The sequence below is a fragment of the Alligator sinensis genome, unplaced genomic scaffold (genome assembly GCF_000455745.1).
Source record: "Alligator sinensis unplaced genomic scaffold, ASM45574v1 scaffold1097_1, whole genome shotgun sequence".
Taxonomy (NCBI): Eukaryota; Metazoa; Chordata; order Crocodylia; family Alligatoridae; genus Alligator; species Alligator sinensis.
The window spans coordinates 2,806,421-2,821,765 of NW_005841950.1; the positions used below are offsets into that span (position 1 = coordinate 2,806,421).

The 15,345-nt window shown below is 44.2% G+C and overlaps 1 protein-coding gene across 3 annotated transcripts in view; it reads left to right on the forward strand.

The window, feature by feature from the left end:
* The window catches only part of EDC3 (enhancer of mRNA decapping 3), a 39,826-nt gene that overhangs the window by 19,893 nt on the left and 4,588 nt on the right, over positions 1 to 15,345 (forward strand). For all 3 annotated transcript variants that reach the window (XM_025199887.1, XM_006020282.3, XM_025199888.1), the window contains exons 5-6: positions 11,860 to 12,013; positions 13,162 to 13,379. In XM_025199887.1, the coding sequence (XP_025055672.1) occupies positions 11,860 to 12,013; positions 13,162 to 13,379 (372 nt within the window). The remainder of the gene's footprint in view (positions 1 to 11,859; positions 12,014 to 13,161; positions 13,380 to 15,345) is intronic.

Sequence of the window (15,345 nt, forward strand, 5' to 3'; positions counted from 1 at the left end):
CCATCTGTCCACATCCTTTTGTGAATTGTGGGACTTTGAACTGGACACAGTACTCCAGGTAAGATATCACCATTATTGCATAGAACAGGAGAATTGTTTCTCTTGCTTTGCAAGTGACACTTCTGTTAAGCCAACAATATACTGTTGTGTTCTTTTTTTTTCCAACCAGAGCACACTTGGCTCATTCAGTCTGTCGTCTACTGTAACTCCCAGGTCCTTCTCTACAGCACTGCAGCTCAGCCAGTCATTCTGTAGTCTATATTTGTTCATGCAATTATTCTATCCCAAGTGCAGGGCTTTGCACTTGTCCTTGTTGAATCTCACCTGATTAATTGCTGACCACTTTCCTCTCTCCCCCCCACCCTTTCAGTCATTCTAGATCCTAGAACTGCTCATCAGAGTGTCTGAAACGCCACTCAACTTGTAATCTGCAAATTTGCTAAGCGTGCACTCAGTCCCATGATCAAAATCATTAATGAAGATGTTGAACAATACTGGACCCAGGACAGACCCTGGGGATCCCTGCTGGATACTTCTTCCCAAGTAGACATTGAGCTATTGTTGACCTCTCTTTGAGCATGATGATCCAACCAGTTATGTATCCACATTATGGTACTTTCACCTAGCTTGTATTTCAAGGTTATAATAACCATCTTGGTGTCTCTCCCTTCCCCTCTGAGTAATTATCTGTAATGGCATCAAGAACGGGTATTCTATTTACAACAGGGAATCAAAATTTGGGAATGGATATATATGAATCATGCAATAAGTGTTGAATTGGGGGTCTTGTATTTGAGTGCCAGAAAGTTTTCTGAATCTATTGTTGATGCATGCTTTTTGTCCTACGGTAGGAGAATGGAAGAAAGGGATGGAGAGAGTTGTCTTCACCTCCTAATGTTAAATACACTCACAGGCTCAGTCATTTCAGGATTCTTTTTTTTTTTTCCAGGCCAGTTTGATTGAAACTGGATTCTGTGATTTAGACGCCCAAACTAAAAGTCTAAGCTGCTGCTGATACAAGTGGATATGCAGTTGCTCTTAAATATAGTCAATATCAGAGAAGACTTATTTTTCATAATGTTGCAGTTTCTTTCTTTCCTCATTAATACAAAGATGGGTCAGAATGAGTTTCATCCCTATCACTGGTGTTAATTCAGCAGAGAAGTGCGCCCGTTACCTTCCTTTAGAATTGTACTAAAAGGATTTTTTGTAAGCCAGGGGTATCAAACTTTCACCCCAGGCCCTGAATCAGATCTGGACAATAGGGGCTTCTCCTGGGCTGGATCTGTGGGCCTAGGACCAGGTGGCTGCATGGAGCTGTGTTTGGGTAGTGCAAATCCAGGGGGCTTGCATTGGTGAGAAGCCAGGGGTTTGCAGTGATGCAGAGCTGGAGATGTGTAGCTGCATGGGGCCACATTTAGGTAGTGGTGTGTAGCTGAGGGTGCTGCCACTGATAGTCATGTCCACTGGAGTCCAAAGGCCCCAAATTCTGCTCTGCTGCACTTCAGGTAGCCCATTAGTGGACCAGATGCAGTAGTTCTGTGGGTCAATCCATACTGCTGCCCATGTGTTTGATACTTACCTGTCATTCATTTTCAACGGGGTATGAAATAAAAATGGACCCAGCCAGAACACAGAAAAAGAAGTTGAGTGTTCTCCACTTGGTTTTCTCCTACCACCTAACAGTTTGGACTCCATCATGAATTCAGCATTTCAGTCTAGGTGTAGTAGTCACTATTTCTTCTTGCGGCTGAAGTGTTTGGCAGGGGAGGAAAGGAGGCTAGATGAAGGATTCTTGTCTTTATAGTTGCAAAATGTTTTGAGGCCTAAAATAGAAATCTAAGTGGTAGATAATTCTGCAGGATTCCTGGCCCAGTATACTTAACGTAATCCCGTTAATCTTCCATATGGACTTCTGTGTATACTTAGAATGAAACCTATCCCTTCATAGTAACTAAAAGAAAGGGATTGGATCATGGTTTTCCTGCTGTTTGTTCTTACTAGGGCAGATGTGCAATCTCCTGAGTAGTGATAGAAAAATCCCACTGCTGTATGTAGCAGTCTTTCCCCAGAGAAGTTCATCTCCTTTCAGTTACTTGAGAAAGTTTCCTTCCATTAAGGAAATGTTAATAGCTGCATGGTGAATACTCTGTAAATGGTTGAATGTGTTCAGCCATTTCAATTCTTGTGATCATTAGTATAAGACTAGCCCTGAATTAAACAGATCAGTGTATTGGAGCTTGCGGAAGTGTGTTTAGGGTCTTGGGCCTCTTATTCTTGGTACATACAGTTGTCCAAATACCAACTGCTTATCCATTGAAACAGTCTTGATTCTTCTCTGCTCAGCGTTCTTCCAGGCTTTGTGAGTAGACTACCTCAGCCAGTGGGGAAGGGAGCAGCAGCTGTGGGCATAAGACAGATTTTGGTATGGCAAGTCCCTGAAAGCATCAGTGGGTTCCTGTAGACATGCAGGGAGCCTGCTCCAACATGCTGGAAATCTAACATGTCAGAGGAGACTTGATTAATCAAGTCTGCTGGAGCATGGCAGTTGATGTGCTGCCGCAGCCTTCCGCATCAATGGCGTGCATAGGCGTCCCCATGCTGAAAAACTGGCGGCAGGGGTCTTTGAACTAAAACACAATTGAGCTTCAGTTCAAAGCGCCCCATCACCATTTTTCAGTGTGGGGATGCTGATACACATGACACGCTAATTAAAGCCCCTGGCACCACATCCCCGGAGCACATGTAAAATGCCCAATGATACTGAAATCCATTATTTCTAGGATATTTGCTGTAAAGGCTCGTCTTTCCCCTGCAGCTTCTGTCTTTCTTTCTTTCTTTCTTTCTGTCTTTCTGCCTGCATCCATCAGCAGATTTCTGCCTGAAGCTATACAGGAAATGGATATTCCTTAGTCACCTTTTAATTTATCTTATTAGGCCTGTCATAGAAAATGGCTGTTTTGTGAGTGATTGGCACTGATACAATAGCTAGTCTGGCTGAGTGGAGCAAGTGTTGCACTATTCATTGACAGTGTTCCAGTTTTCACCATCCTGAAAGAGGAAGAGCTTTGGGGTATTTAATCCCTGGAGTTCCAGCTTCCTACTCTGATGTAATAAATGGCCTAGGGAATAACCAGGGTTCAGTAGTGGTGCTACCACTTTAGAAGTTATCTACCTCCTAAACGATCATCTCTATAGTCTTTGATAAAAAGCTATTTTTGTGAAATTTAAAATATTGCAATGGCTTTTTGCCTTTTTGTACATTCTATAAACTATTGGAAGTGAGCTTTCAAAATGCTTATATTGGTGTGAGTTTAGAGCAAAGGTTGAAATTCCTGATTTCTTCCCTATCTCTGAAAGAGAAGGTCAGTTTTGTAGAAGAGATAATAAGCACTGCCAAAAGACCCCTTATTTAGGTGTCAGTTTTGATTCAAGGAGACTTTATTGGTATGAAATCATAGGGTTTTGCCTTTTACTTTTGGAATCTGTCAGGCAGCTATGCTGAGATTTATTATACCAGCCTCTTCTGTGGGGGTCAAGGAATATAGAGGTGACAGTGTATGAAATATCTAGTAAGCTCTCTGGAAGTGTAGCAGGATCACTGAAGTACAAAAGGCAGAAAGCCTGGAAGACTGGGATGCATTCCAGAGAAAGAAGCAAACAGTTAAGCCAATAGGGCACTTATCACTTCGTTGATCATGACTTACTTGACTCCATCCCTGGGGCTCTGCCTGTGAATTATCTCCTAAATATATAATTAGCCCTCACTCCAAGCTGGCTTCTGTTGCGTCCTTTTGTTTCCCCTTACATGATAATTGAAAAGAAAAAAGCAAGTTGACAAAAATATGGCTCCCCAAAGGCCTGGCTTCTAGAGCAGTGGGTGAACCATTTCTCCTGCTTTCCGCCACTGCCGCCCAGTCAGAGAATTGAATTACAGGGTGTTGGGGGCCGTCCTGATTCCTGAACTGGGCATCTTCCATGAAAATACTTGTTCCCAAGTGTACAGGGACAATCAAGGGAACCAATCTCTTGCAAGTGATGCAGGTAGACTGGCCCAGCTCTTTCTCAGTCATTTTCAGCCTTGAGCATGTCAGACTCTCCAAGTGCCAGTCTAGCAACTGTGTTCTCTTGAACTTTTATTTTTTAATGAGTGCTAGTGTGATGAACATGTGTATTCCAAATCATGGTAATAGTGCTTAAAGCCAAAGATTAAAGTTGCAGTTGCATAGGAAATGGTCACTGAACTTGCAGTGGGTGAGAAACTTACCTTTGGAGTTTGTTTATAGACTATTCTAGCACACAAATTTGAAAACAGATTGGCTTCTCATACTGCTGCAACTTCTTATGAACTCCAAGAGCACAAGCTTGCATTTTATATGGAGCCAAGCCACTACTTGGCTAATAGAACTTAGATGAAACCTGAAATTAATATTAAAGTAATGCCACACTGAGCGATCTGGAGTTGCTGAAAACCCTGTATTTAAATGAAAAATACATCCAGGGTAATGCACCCTTCTTTAAGAGGAAGCTGGAAGCAGGAGAGGGAAGGAAGTTGGCATGTGTTGCAGAAGAGATCAAGAGCAGCTTGCACACAGTGCAGGGGGACTGTTATATGGGACTTAAACCAAAGTTTCTCCTGGCTGGTTGGTACAGATATGATGGGATTTTTACTTGCCCAGGGTCCTTGACCAATTCCTCCATTGCTGTGCACTCTGTGGCTTCTGGATGTGGCTCTTTATGCCACAGGCAGCTGCATTTTCATGATGCTATGCCTCGAGTGCATGAAGCATTTTGGTGGTTTGGCCTTTTTGTGTGCTTTGGCATTTTCGTCAATTCGGGAGCTCTTGGCCATCAGAGACATTACCAGGGATCACTACGTGGAAGTGGCTCATTGATCCCCTTGGACAGGAGCCTTGAGCCTAAACAAAGGTTAAAAACCGCTGCTCCTAGAGGTGGTGGAACCTGTCACCAATTTCTTTTTTTTTTGGTTCCAGTTAGACAAACGTGTTTGGGATGGTTTGACCCAGATTATGATGCATAAGGCAAGGGGTTGGACTAGTTGACCTCTTTAAAGTCCCTTCTAGCCCTGCTTCTCTATGACTTAACTCGAGCATCCTAACAGAAGCCATATGCATCTCCACCCTTGTCTCCACCCTTGTCAGCACCAGATCCTGGTGATGTGACATGGGCGGTAGCCTGGTGAGATAGTAGTAGGTGTGGTTATTGAAGATTTCCACCCTCCTCTCCTTGCTAGTTCTAGGTAGCCATCTTGGCCTGTTGGCTAGTCCTTCGACTGTGTATACCTCTGCACATGCTTTGTGATGTAGGCACTGATTTGAATGGGTAACTTGTTCATAACTCTTATGCCCAGGACAGAGCGTACTTTAGAAAGGAACTGTAGCCTCCTTCGGCAGTCGGATTGAAGCAGCACTGTGCGTGTCATGAAATTGTTCATTGCATCTGCCTTTTTTCATGGGTAGTTGTAAATCCGATATTAATATTAAGACCTAAGCCGACTTTATTGCATTGATTATTGAACAATAAAGCTTCCCCTATCCAACCCAAACATCATTAAGCTTGGCTGGAGTTCAGGTTTGTTGCAGCCTTGTTATTGTTTTGCAGGCTTACACGCTACCTCCCTGATTGCTTTGAGTTTATTTAACTCCCTCCACTTTTTTTTTTGATAAGCCAGTCTGACTGGTTGGACCTTGCGTGAGTGCTAAGAAGGGAAGTTTTCTTGGCACTTGACCACGCTCCAGTGAGAGAGCAATTAGGACAAAGCATAAAGCCGGTCTGAGCCTTGCTGGTTGCATGCTAAGATGCAGGGTAATAGTTTCCCTTATCTTTGTCAGCCCCCATCCCATAGACCCGTTAGGTAATCGGAGTTTCCAAAGCCAGACAAATGGCAACAGGCATGTGTTAAATCTCAGGACCTGGAGGTGGGTGGGTGTTGGATGTTTTCTTCTCAACCAGGGTTGCATTATACTAGAGTACGGGTAGTGTGAAATGCAGAGGTGGAGTTGAAGGCATCCGATTCATACAGACTCTGTAAAATATAAACAGCAATTGCCGTTTGGTCCTACTTGAAAACATCTGCATTAAATAAAGGAGTCCTAAGCCCCATGTTGGGGGAGGTAGGGATGGGGTATGTGTGTAGTATTGTTGAGAGACCCTGCTCATAAGCCGCTCTGAATCCTACCTCAGGCTAGAAAAACAAGATCTGATGAATGAGCAAAGCTATGAATGGGAATGAGCTAGAGCTGAACCTTGCGTGACTTAGGAGGCAAAGGGTGTGTGAACACAGACAGGTGCGTGACTAGTGTGACTGGTTTAGGATTGTTAGTGACTTACTACTCTCAACGTTCAGCTCTTTCAAGCTGCTGCTATCAGCTGTTTTAAATTATGGCTGATAATGCACATGCTCGCATATGTAGAGCATGTAATAAAAGCACGATTAGGAAAGGTAGTTTTAATAAGCTGTTAACATGCAAGGTCAAGTGTTTGTGTTCAGCTGTTCCACGTCTCCATCAGTACTGGGTCGGGTTCATAGATTAGGGCTAGAAAGGACCCCAAATTCATCCAGTCCAGTGGCGCTCTCAACTTCTGTGATGCCTCCTTAAACTTTATTATTCAACACAGGATCACTGGGGTAAGTAGTAGTATAAAGGCAGTATTTTGTGTCACTACAGCCATACCACTATACTCTCCTAGGTTGTGGAAGAGGATGAGTTATATTTGCGCTTTTTTTTTTTTTTCTTCTAATTGTATTTCTCCTTTCCTTTTTTCTCTCTTCCCATTCTTATCTCCATAGAAGTTTGCCACATACCCCAAGAGGTACATGCATCCCAGCTTGAAAAACTGTGAGTTTGATCCTGTCTCTAGTTTGTGCTACAGCAGGGGTGGCCAGTCTGTACCACAAGTCACATAAGCAGCCTCTGTGTTTGACATGTAGCAGATCGGAGGGGGGTAGGGAGCAGAAAGCAAAGCAGACTGGGCAGGTAGTGGGATGAGAGTGGTACTTGAGTCGGCAGCTGGGCTAAGTTTTGACACCTGACAAAAAGTTTGGCCCCCACTGTGCTACAGAATTACCCTAGAAGTGAGCCCAGTAATGACTTGCATTTTTTTAAGGCACATCTTTCTGAAAGACTGCCAGTCTTGTCTTGAACACATCAAGATAAAGAATCCCTCACTTCCTATAAGTTGTTTATAATGGTCCAAGACTAGGCATTCTTCACGATACAAATAATTAATGTGAAACACTCGCACAACTGAAAGAAGAAAGTTTTTCAGTTTGTCTGTTTTTTGGTTCCTGTTACAATTTTATTGCTAAAGAGACCTTCAGCACCTGTTGTTTCTCCCTGTAGAAGGTGGTTGTATGCCATGGGCAAGTGTCCTTCTACTTCTCACTTAAACCAGTAGTTTTCAACTATATTAGATTCAAGGCACCCCTTGGAAAATGCCAGTTCTTAGTCTTCACTTGTTTGGGTATGGAAAAAGACTAGAGCAGTTCTTCAGTTGCAACGGACTTAGAAAAATATAACCAGTCAGACTGTTTTTGACACGTTAGATTCCTGTTTGAAATCTCTGGGTTTATCTTGTGAATTGTGTAGGTGTTTGCTTGTCTAACGGTGCCTTAAAGGGATCTTGCAGCACTCGGGTTGAGAAACACAGTGGTAAACTATATATTCAGTGGTGCAGCAAGCACCTTCTTTTTTTTTCCCCATCCCCCAAACTTTGTGTGGCTCTTCTTTGCACCATTGTGTTTCTTCAGTATCAGCTTTAAAATGTGGCTGTCAGAACAACATGCAAGACTCTAGCAATGATCTTACCAATGCAGTCTTTTGGGGTCGAATTGCCTTCTCCTTAACCTCCAGGTATACATCTAAGGAATACATGGACCTTTTTAAACCAGGGCATCACACTGAGTTGTTTGTCCTCTAAGACCCCTAAATCCTCTCCAGAGTCACCATTTGTCCAGGAGGCCACCAAGGAAAACCACTGTGGATAGGGCCTGGGGTTAGGCCACAGGCCTGGGGGAAGCAAAAGCACCGAGTCAACCACCCTGAGTCAAGGGATGAGAAATACCTTCTTCCTAGCTCTCTAAGCTTGCATTTGGCTTAGTTCAAACCATTTTATCTGAGTCAAGCAGTCCATATTGCCTTGTACAGCTGCCCCATTGTCACCATTATTTTTCCACTCCTCCTGACCAAGTCCACAAGTCTTGGTCTCTGTGATTTAGGTGTTGGGAGCAGGGTACGTTAAAGCATTTAAGAAACATTTTAAGGCACCCCTTAGTTTCTGCTGATCTTCTGTAGAGTTAAGCTAAGGCATTATCACCCATTTGAGTAATGCCTAATCTCTGTTAACATCAGTACAGTAGAACTGACCCTTAAATGTAAGCACAAGTAAGCAGAGAGATTTTTTGTTAGCTCAGGTGGTTCAAACCCTGGCTTGGCCTTCTCCCTACTTGAGTACTGGCTGTTGTAGTATATATCCACCAAGTGCTGAATGGAGGTTAGTTCTGAATTTGCATGTCAAATGTGTGCTGCTAATGTGAGAATGCAATAGTCCTGATCAGTCCTGACTCAGAAATATGACCTCATCATCACTGAACTTACCTGATTCTATGGCATCCTCGAGGCAGGGCCCCTGCCTGGGATTGTCACGCATGTGCAGTAAAGAGGAATCAGTCTTCTTTTGAGTCATGTCACTTATTTATGTAAACTCTCTCTCCCGCTTCCTGTGCGTTTTACCTGCCAGGAGACCACACCATAAGAGCTAACAGCCTGCTCGGCAATAACACCCCAAGCCTTCACTCACTCGGAAGCTGCTGATTGTTCCCGAATGCCTCCAAACACTGCTCATTCAGTTCCAAGCAGTGAATTTTGAATTCTCGAAACAGACGTGAGCCAAGAACTATTCCTCCCTATAGTCAGACCTCTGGAGCTGTGATCAAAGATCACAAGCTGAACTGAACTGAGTTGTGTTGGTACTTGGATGAAAGACCTGTAGACCAGCTCTAGAGGCCAGGCCAGGCCCATATATGAACTTGGTGCTATTCAAGAATTCCTTTGGGAGGAGAAGTTTAAACAGAAGCTTGGACTATTTGGCTAAAGAGCTAGAAATAATTTGCAGGCAATTGGGGAATTAGCCTGTCTTGCTGTCTTTGTAACTTTCATGTCGCTACCTTCTGCCAGCCTCTTCTCCCCCTGCATTTCACACTGGGGTATAGTCTTATGTTTCCTGTCTCTTTGATCTTAATGCAGTGTGCTGTTTTTCAGCTGCTGTGTTACCCTACAAAGGAAACAGCCTTTCAGTCATTGGCCATTACTGATAGCAGAAGTTATAATGGCTTTTCTTTTTCTCTGGGTACTTTTGAGTCACAGCATCTATTTCTTGGTTTTCAGTGCAATTAAATTCCTAACCAGGTGGGCAGGCTTTCTAATGAGAGGGTTGTTTTGAATTGATAGTCCTCTTGGAAGCTGTTGATAGAAATCCCAAGAAATCTTTCCCTTGGCAGGAGTTAACCCTAGCCAGAAAAACCCAGCCTCTATAGGATGATCCCCCAAGGCCATCAATCTGCCTTGCCAGTGGTTCACTGAGCTGCATTATTCCAAGCCCAGAAGTTGTATTGGCTGTCATAGCACCCCATATCTGCTTGACAGTTGTCTAATGTGGCTCCTTGGAAGATGAAAACTTCTAATAAAACGTAGACATTTTAGGGTCCATTTATTTTTCATTACTTGGCTGCGCTGTATTTAGATTAGTGGTGACATGGCTAAACAAACCCCCAAAAAAGTGCCTTGAAGAGACTCCCAATTGCAGTTTTCTGCTTGCTAAGGTCTAAAGTTTCTCCTAAAATCTAAGCCTGCTTTGTGAATGGCATTAATTATTAATCCTGTTGGCTACAGAAGTGTGCAAGACAACGGTGCCCATGGGCACCATGGTGTTTCCCCCCCCTCCAAGTTTATGCAGGTGCCTGTGTGCATTTTCACGATCAGTAAAAAATCATTTCAACAAACTTTTTTTTTTTTTTTTTTTTTGTATCTAAATATTTTTGTAAGAAAAGGGAAGCTGCATTATGACAATGTCACAAGAGCATTGCCTTTCTGACTGCATTGGTCTCTCTGATTAAGTAATATTATAAGTCTCTGTTTGAGGAGGGGGATGAAAGAGGAGGAGGTTGATATTCTAAGATGACTTCCTCTGGCACCCTCAGGTCTGCAGATGTAATAACTCAATGCCTTTTACCCAGATTTCAAGACTAAGATCTCTTTAGCAGGCTGACCACCTCTTAAGAGTTTTGAGGGTTTTAAGATGTAGTGATTCTAAGTCTCAAGACTACTTGCTTTATGTTTGGATTGTCTGAGTTATATCTATTGTGTATTGTGTGTGATCTTCTCTTTGCTAGCAACGTTCATCTTTTAAGACTCTAAACAGTTTGCTTTTGCATTCCCTCCATTGGAGGACTCATTTAGCTGAAAAGAAGCAGTGAAAGATTAAACCTTTGACCCCCTACATTTTTGTCAGGGGTCAACAAAGGGCCAGCAATTGTGCCATGCACTGTATGATCAACAGACATTCTGTGCCCCAAAAAGTTTGTAGTCCGAACAGGGAGATGGAGGATAAGGGTGCAGTATAACAAGTGGAGTGAATAACTTGATGGAACTGCTGCCACGTTGGTTCCACGGCGTAGATCAAGGACTTCTGGCATTTAGTGGTAATACATTTTCAGCCTAGAAAGCCACCATATCCTGCCAAGTTGGGATTAACCACAGGTAGAGAAGACTATTTGAGGCTTTTGGAGATGATGGGATCGGTGCTTTTGGATGGTCAGTAGCACGTGAGCATGGGTTATGAGAACATTGTTTTATTCCTGCAGGTGATGTGCTGCTGCAGAAATTTAATAGTTTGTGGTTGTAGGGGGTCTTCTCAAACTAATGAAACTAATGAATAAGATAGTCTGAAGAAAGAGATCTTTATTTGGATTCTTGTGAAGCCCTGTCATGGGAAACTTGCTGGCTTTAACATGCTGCTGTCACATCCAAAGCCATCTTTTCTGCTCATGTCTTCCACTTACAGCCACTGGCTGTTCCATCCTTGCAATTCCAGGGTGGTATCAGAACTGGCTGGTAGTTCTTGGAAACTCTCCAACTGCTCTTCAGCCGTGTAGGTAATGAAGGGGAGAAAACGTTGGTGTTTGTGGGAGTGGCAGCTTGGTACAGATGGCTAGAGCAAATTTGCTGGGGAAGGTGGCTTCCTCACAGTGCAGTTCACAAAGGCTGCTCTGTTCAGACTTGCTGCTTCCCTTGGCAGAGATTTGTTGGTTGGTGAAGACAAGTGTCCACATAGGAGAAAGTTGTTTCCGCTGCTGAGTTTCCAGGAGCAAGCTGCAGACAGTACTTTTTTTTTTTTCTTCTTTTTCTTTCTCCCGCCCCAGGTTCTGGACCATTGGTCCCAGTAATAGCCAAAGAACTCCCTTCCTTGTTAGTGATTGTGCTTTGCTTCCCAGCTTTGTTCCTCTGGGTTCCTGAGGAACTTACAGCTGCAGAAAAACAGCTGCGCTCATGCCTCTTGTAGAGGTGGTTTCTATGGCAAAGGAAAATGCGTACAAAATGGACTCGGTTATTTAGTTCAGATGCAGATGACATCCTCTTGAAAGTTGCTGGAGCTTACTGGGATCACAGCTGCTTGATCCATCCTTCAGGGGTACACAGTTGTTCTGCAGAGACCGCTGACCTCTTCACTACCACTGTCACTATTCATAGATGTGCTCCATGTTCTTAATGGATGGTGACCCTTTGGAAGCATCACTGATTGTGTTATTTCCTTCTTCTCTCCTCCTCCATTGAATTGTAGACTCTGGGCTGGTTGTTCCAAGCGTGTCATACGAATTGCACAAAAAGCTGCTTTCAGTTGCTGAGAAGCATGGGCTGACGCTGGAGCGGAGGTTGGAGATGACGGGGGTCTGTGCCAGCCAGATGGCACTGAGTCTACTGGGAGGACCCAACAGGTAAGCAGGTTGCCTCAGAACTGGCTGTGAATCTTCCCCATTTGCAATCTGAACAGAGCTTTTGGACCATGGCTCACTTGCCAGATGAAGAACTAGTATGTCACAATTTCCTAACAGAAATCTCACTTTGTTGTCCTGTACTTGCAAGTTGCTCCTAATCCAAGTGGCCAGATGTGGCTGCATCTCCATGTTCATCCTCTATCATAGAAAGCTGTGCAAACCTTCCCCTGTGATTCATGCAGCATCCTGCACATGGCCATAAAAAAACTAGGCAGTAATCCAGGTTACTCCATGGGTAAAGCTTCCCTATGTCATTCTTGTTTATATCCCTCTCTGCTTGACATCTGTTCGGTATCAGTGAGATTTGCTGTCACTAGCTGATTCCTGCATCCTGAGGTATGCCTACAAGCCATGAGTCAGTGAGATGTGCTTGGGCCTCAGTTCTCCTGGGACAAGCTGCTGTGGTGTATTGGGTTCCAGTCCATTGGACTTCTCTATTCTAGGCTTCCTTGAGTCTGAAGCTGTGGCAGTGTTTCTAACTTCTCCCTCTAGCATGCTTTCAAGGCATGGGTTCCCTTTGTGTGTTATACAAGGACCAGTGCTGATCCCAGAATACTGTTATAGCTTAAGTACATTCTCCCCAAGTACCAGCTGTGTGCCCACTCTTGAGTTGGCAGTTTACCTTTTCAGGTACACGAGATAAGGGTAACATGTAGCACATACAGCCTGTGTCTAGGGTTTTAAAAGATGATTGCTCTTTACTTGGCATCAGCAGTCCATGAATCAAAGAAGACATAGTGAGCCCTCAGTGCATTTCTGTGCCTCATTTTCCTTAATGCTATGGAAGATTTTCCATGAGCTGGAATTGCGGTCCTCTTGGGTAGTTTCCTGCAGTTCATGGCTTGGAAGTCTCCACTGTGGAGACGAGAAGTGGGGCAGTGCTCATCCAGTGCCGTTTAGTGATAACCAAGTTGAGGATGATGTGTGTCTGGCTTTGCAGAGTGGGCAGAACTCTGGATTGCTCACTTCCAGAGGGTTGAATACTTGGAAATCTGTGACACTCCACTGGCACGTGAAGTTCTAGGTGCTGTTTTCAGTCTTCTGCAGGGGACACTTTGGTTTTAATGATTTACCCTACTGTCTTGCAGACTGAATCCTAAAAATGTTCACCAGCGACCCACAGTAGCTTTGCTGTGCGGTCCCCACGTGAAGGGGGCCCAGGGAATCAGTTGTGGGCGACATCTTTCCAACCACGATGTTCACATCATCCTTTTCCTGCCCAACTTTGTCAAGATGCTGGAACCCATCACCAATGAGCTGAACCTCTTCAGCAAGACACAAGGCCAGCAGGTTTCCAGTGTCAAAGGTGAGCAGTACAAGCCTATGAAGGCTGGGTGCGAGTTGGGGCTGGTGCTGGAATTAATTATTTGCATATAGGTGAAGAGTGCAGGCCCCAAAAACCTTTGTGGCCCTGGTAGTTCATGTAAGTTAATGTCCGTCTGATGAATACAAAAGCCTAGTTTTGATGTTGTGCTGTATCCCCAATCCAGTGGCTCCACCTAGTGTCGGCAAGTTGCATTTCCTCCCTTTACACTCCTGTGGATGGTTTTGTTTTGGAGCCTGTCTATACCAGGGGTTGGCAGCCTTTGAGCAATGTTGGGAGTTAATGCAGCTCTGTCTGAAGGTGGGCCACCCCTTACATGCCGGATGCTGATTTTTTACTGCTACCTCCACTGCTGCTATCACAGTCTGACAAACTAGATAAAATCTCCCTTTGGGCTCAATCTAGCCCATGGGCTATAAGTTGCCAACCCTTGGTCTGTACTACAGAGAGAACTTTTTATGTAGCTGCATGGATACATATATCCCCAATACAAGTAGACCCTTACTAGATTCACTGTAAATCTGTTGAACCTCTGAATCTCTCATCAGAGCATTGTCTGTCTTGTTGAATAACTGATAATCAAGTTAATGTGTTTGACCTAACAAAAAGCAGCTGAAATGTACTCGGTGAACTAAACCCAAGGGTTGGCTAAGTGCAGATCTCTTGTTTTACTATGCTAGCTTTCAAACCTTCCTAAAGTTGCAGAACCTTTAACTCCACCTCTTTTGCCTTGAAACCCCTACGGCTATTCTGTGAGTGGACGTGGAGCCAGGCCACCGAACCTGGCCGTGACAGCGCACCACCTCCTGGCCCATTCCACCATTACTCGCATCCTCTTTGTGATCCTGCTGATGACCTATCCTGGAATCCCAGGGTTCTGCAGATCCAGCTTGAAAACCACTGCTCTAGTATGAACTGATACAGTGTAATTAATGTCTGAAGGAATCGACCTTTGTCTGGTGGGGGGCTGGATTGCATTTTTTCTGCAATGTATAGAGCCTTTTGTATTGAGGTAGTTCACAGTACTGTATTGTGCCAGGTGCTCTATCCATCCATGTTAAAGGGTTGGTCTTGCTCTTGAAGAGCTAATGTTCCAAGTATAAAATGAAACAACTGGCAGCTACACCAGACAAGGTAGGAGTGCATGGAAATGGATTCCCACTATGGGAATGCTCATCAGAATACCTGCTTTGCATAGATTCATCCTCTTGTTAACGAATGCTTCCTGCCTGTCTTGCTTGAGTGTATGGATTCCTTTGGGTGACAGCTTTTAAGGGACACCACCTACACGATGGTGATGGACCAGCTGAGCGAAAGCACGTGTTGGGTGACTCTACCAAAGTGTTGGCTTGTTTGTGAAATGTCTTTGCACTAAACTCTGGGAGCTGGTCAGATAAAGACAGTGTTAAAAAGCATCAATGCTTAAGCCTAACATTTATGGAAGTGTCCTCCTTATGTGGAGGGGGGATAAGTAATAGGACAGCACCCTGCTGACTGGGCCTTACTCAGCTGGGCTCTTTATCTTGGAACCAGGTGTCATTTGCAGCATCACTGAGTAATCGAAAGTTGCTGATAGAGCTGTTCTAGTAGATGACCTCTTCAGATGGCTTCCATGAATGGATACTCCTCCAGAAGCCTGGGATCCAAACCGATTCTCAACCACAGCCTGAATTACCCTTTTGCCCATGGGCCCAAACTACTGTGCACCAGGGTAGTGACCATGCACAATCCCTGGACTGAGGACAGATGGTGTGGGAACACCTGTGCCAAACTACCAGTGTATCCTGAGCACTACAGCGGACCGTTTCTAGGTGGCTGCCTCTAGCTGGGTTGGAAGAACTCTTGGATTTTCAGGAATGGAGGGAGGGAGGGATTTGGGCCTTACTCAGTAGATAGCTTTCAGGTCTTTCCTACTCTGATACTTGCTTTGCATTGAGATGTCTCTTTC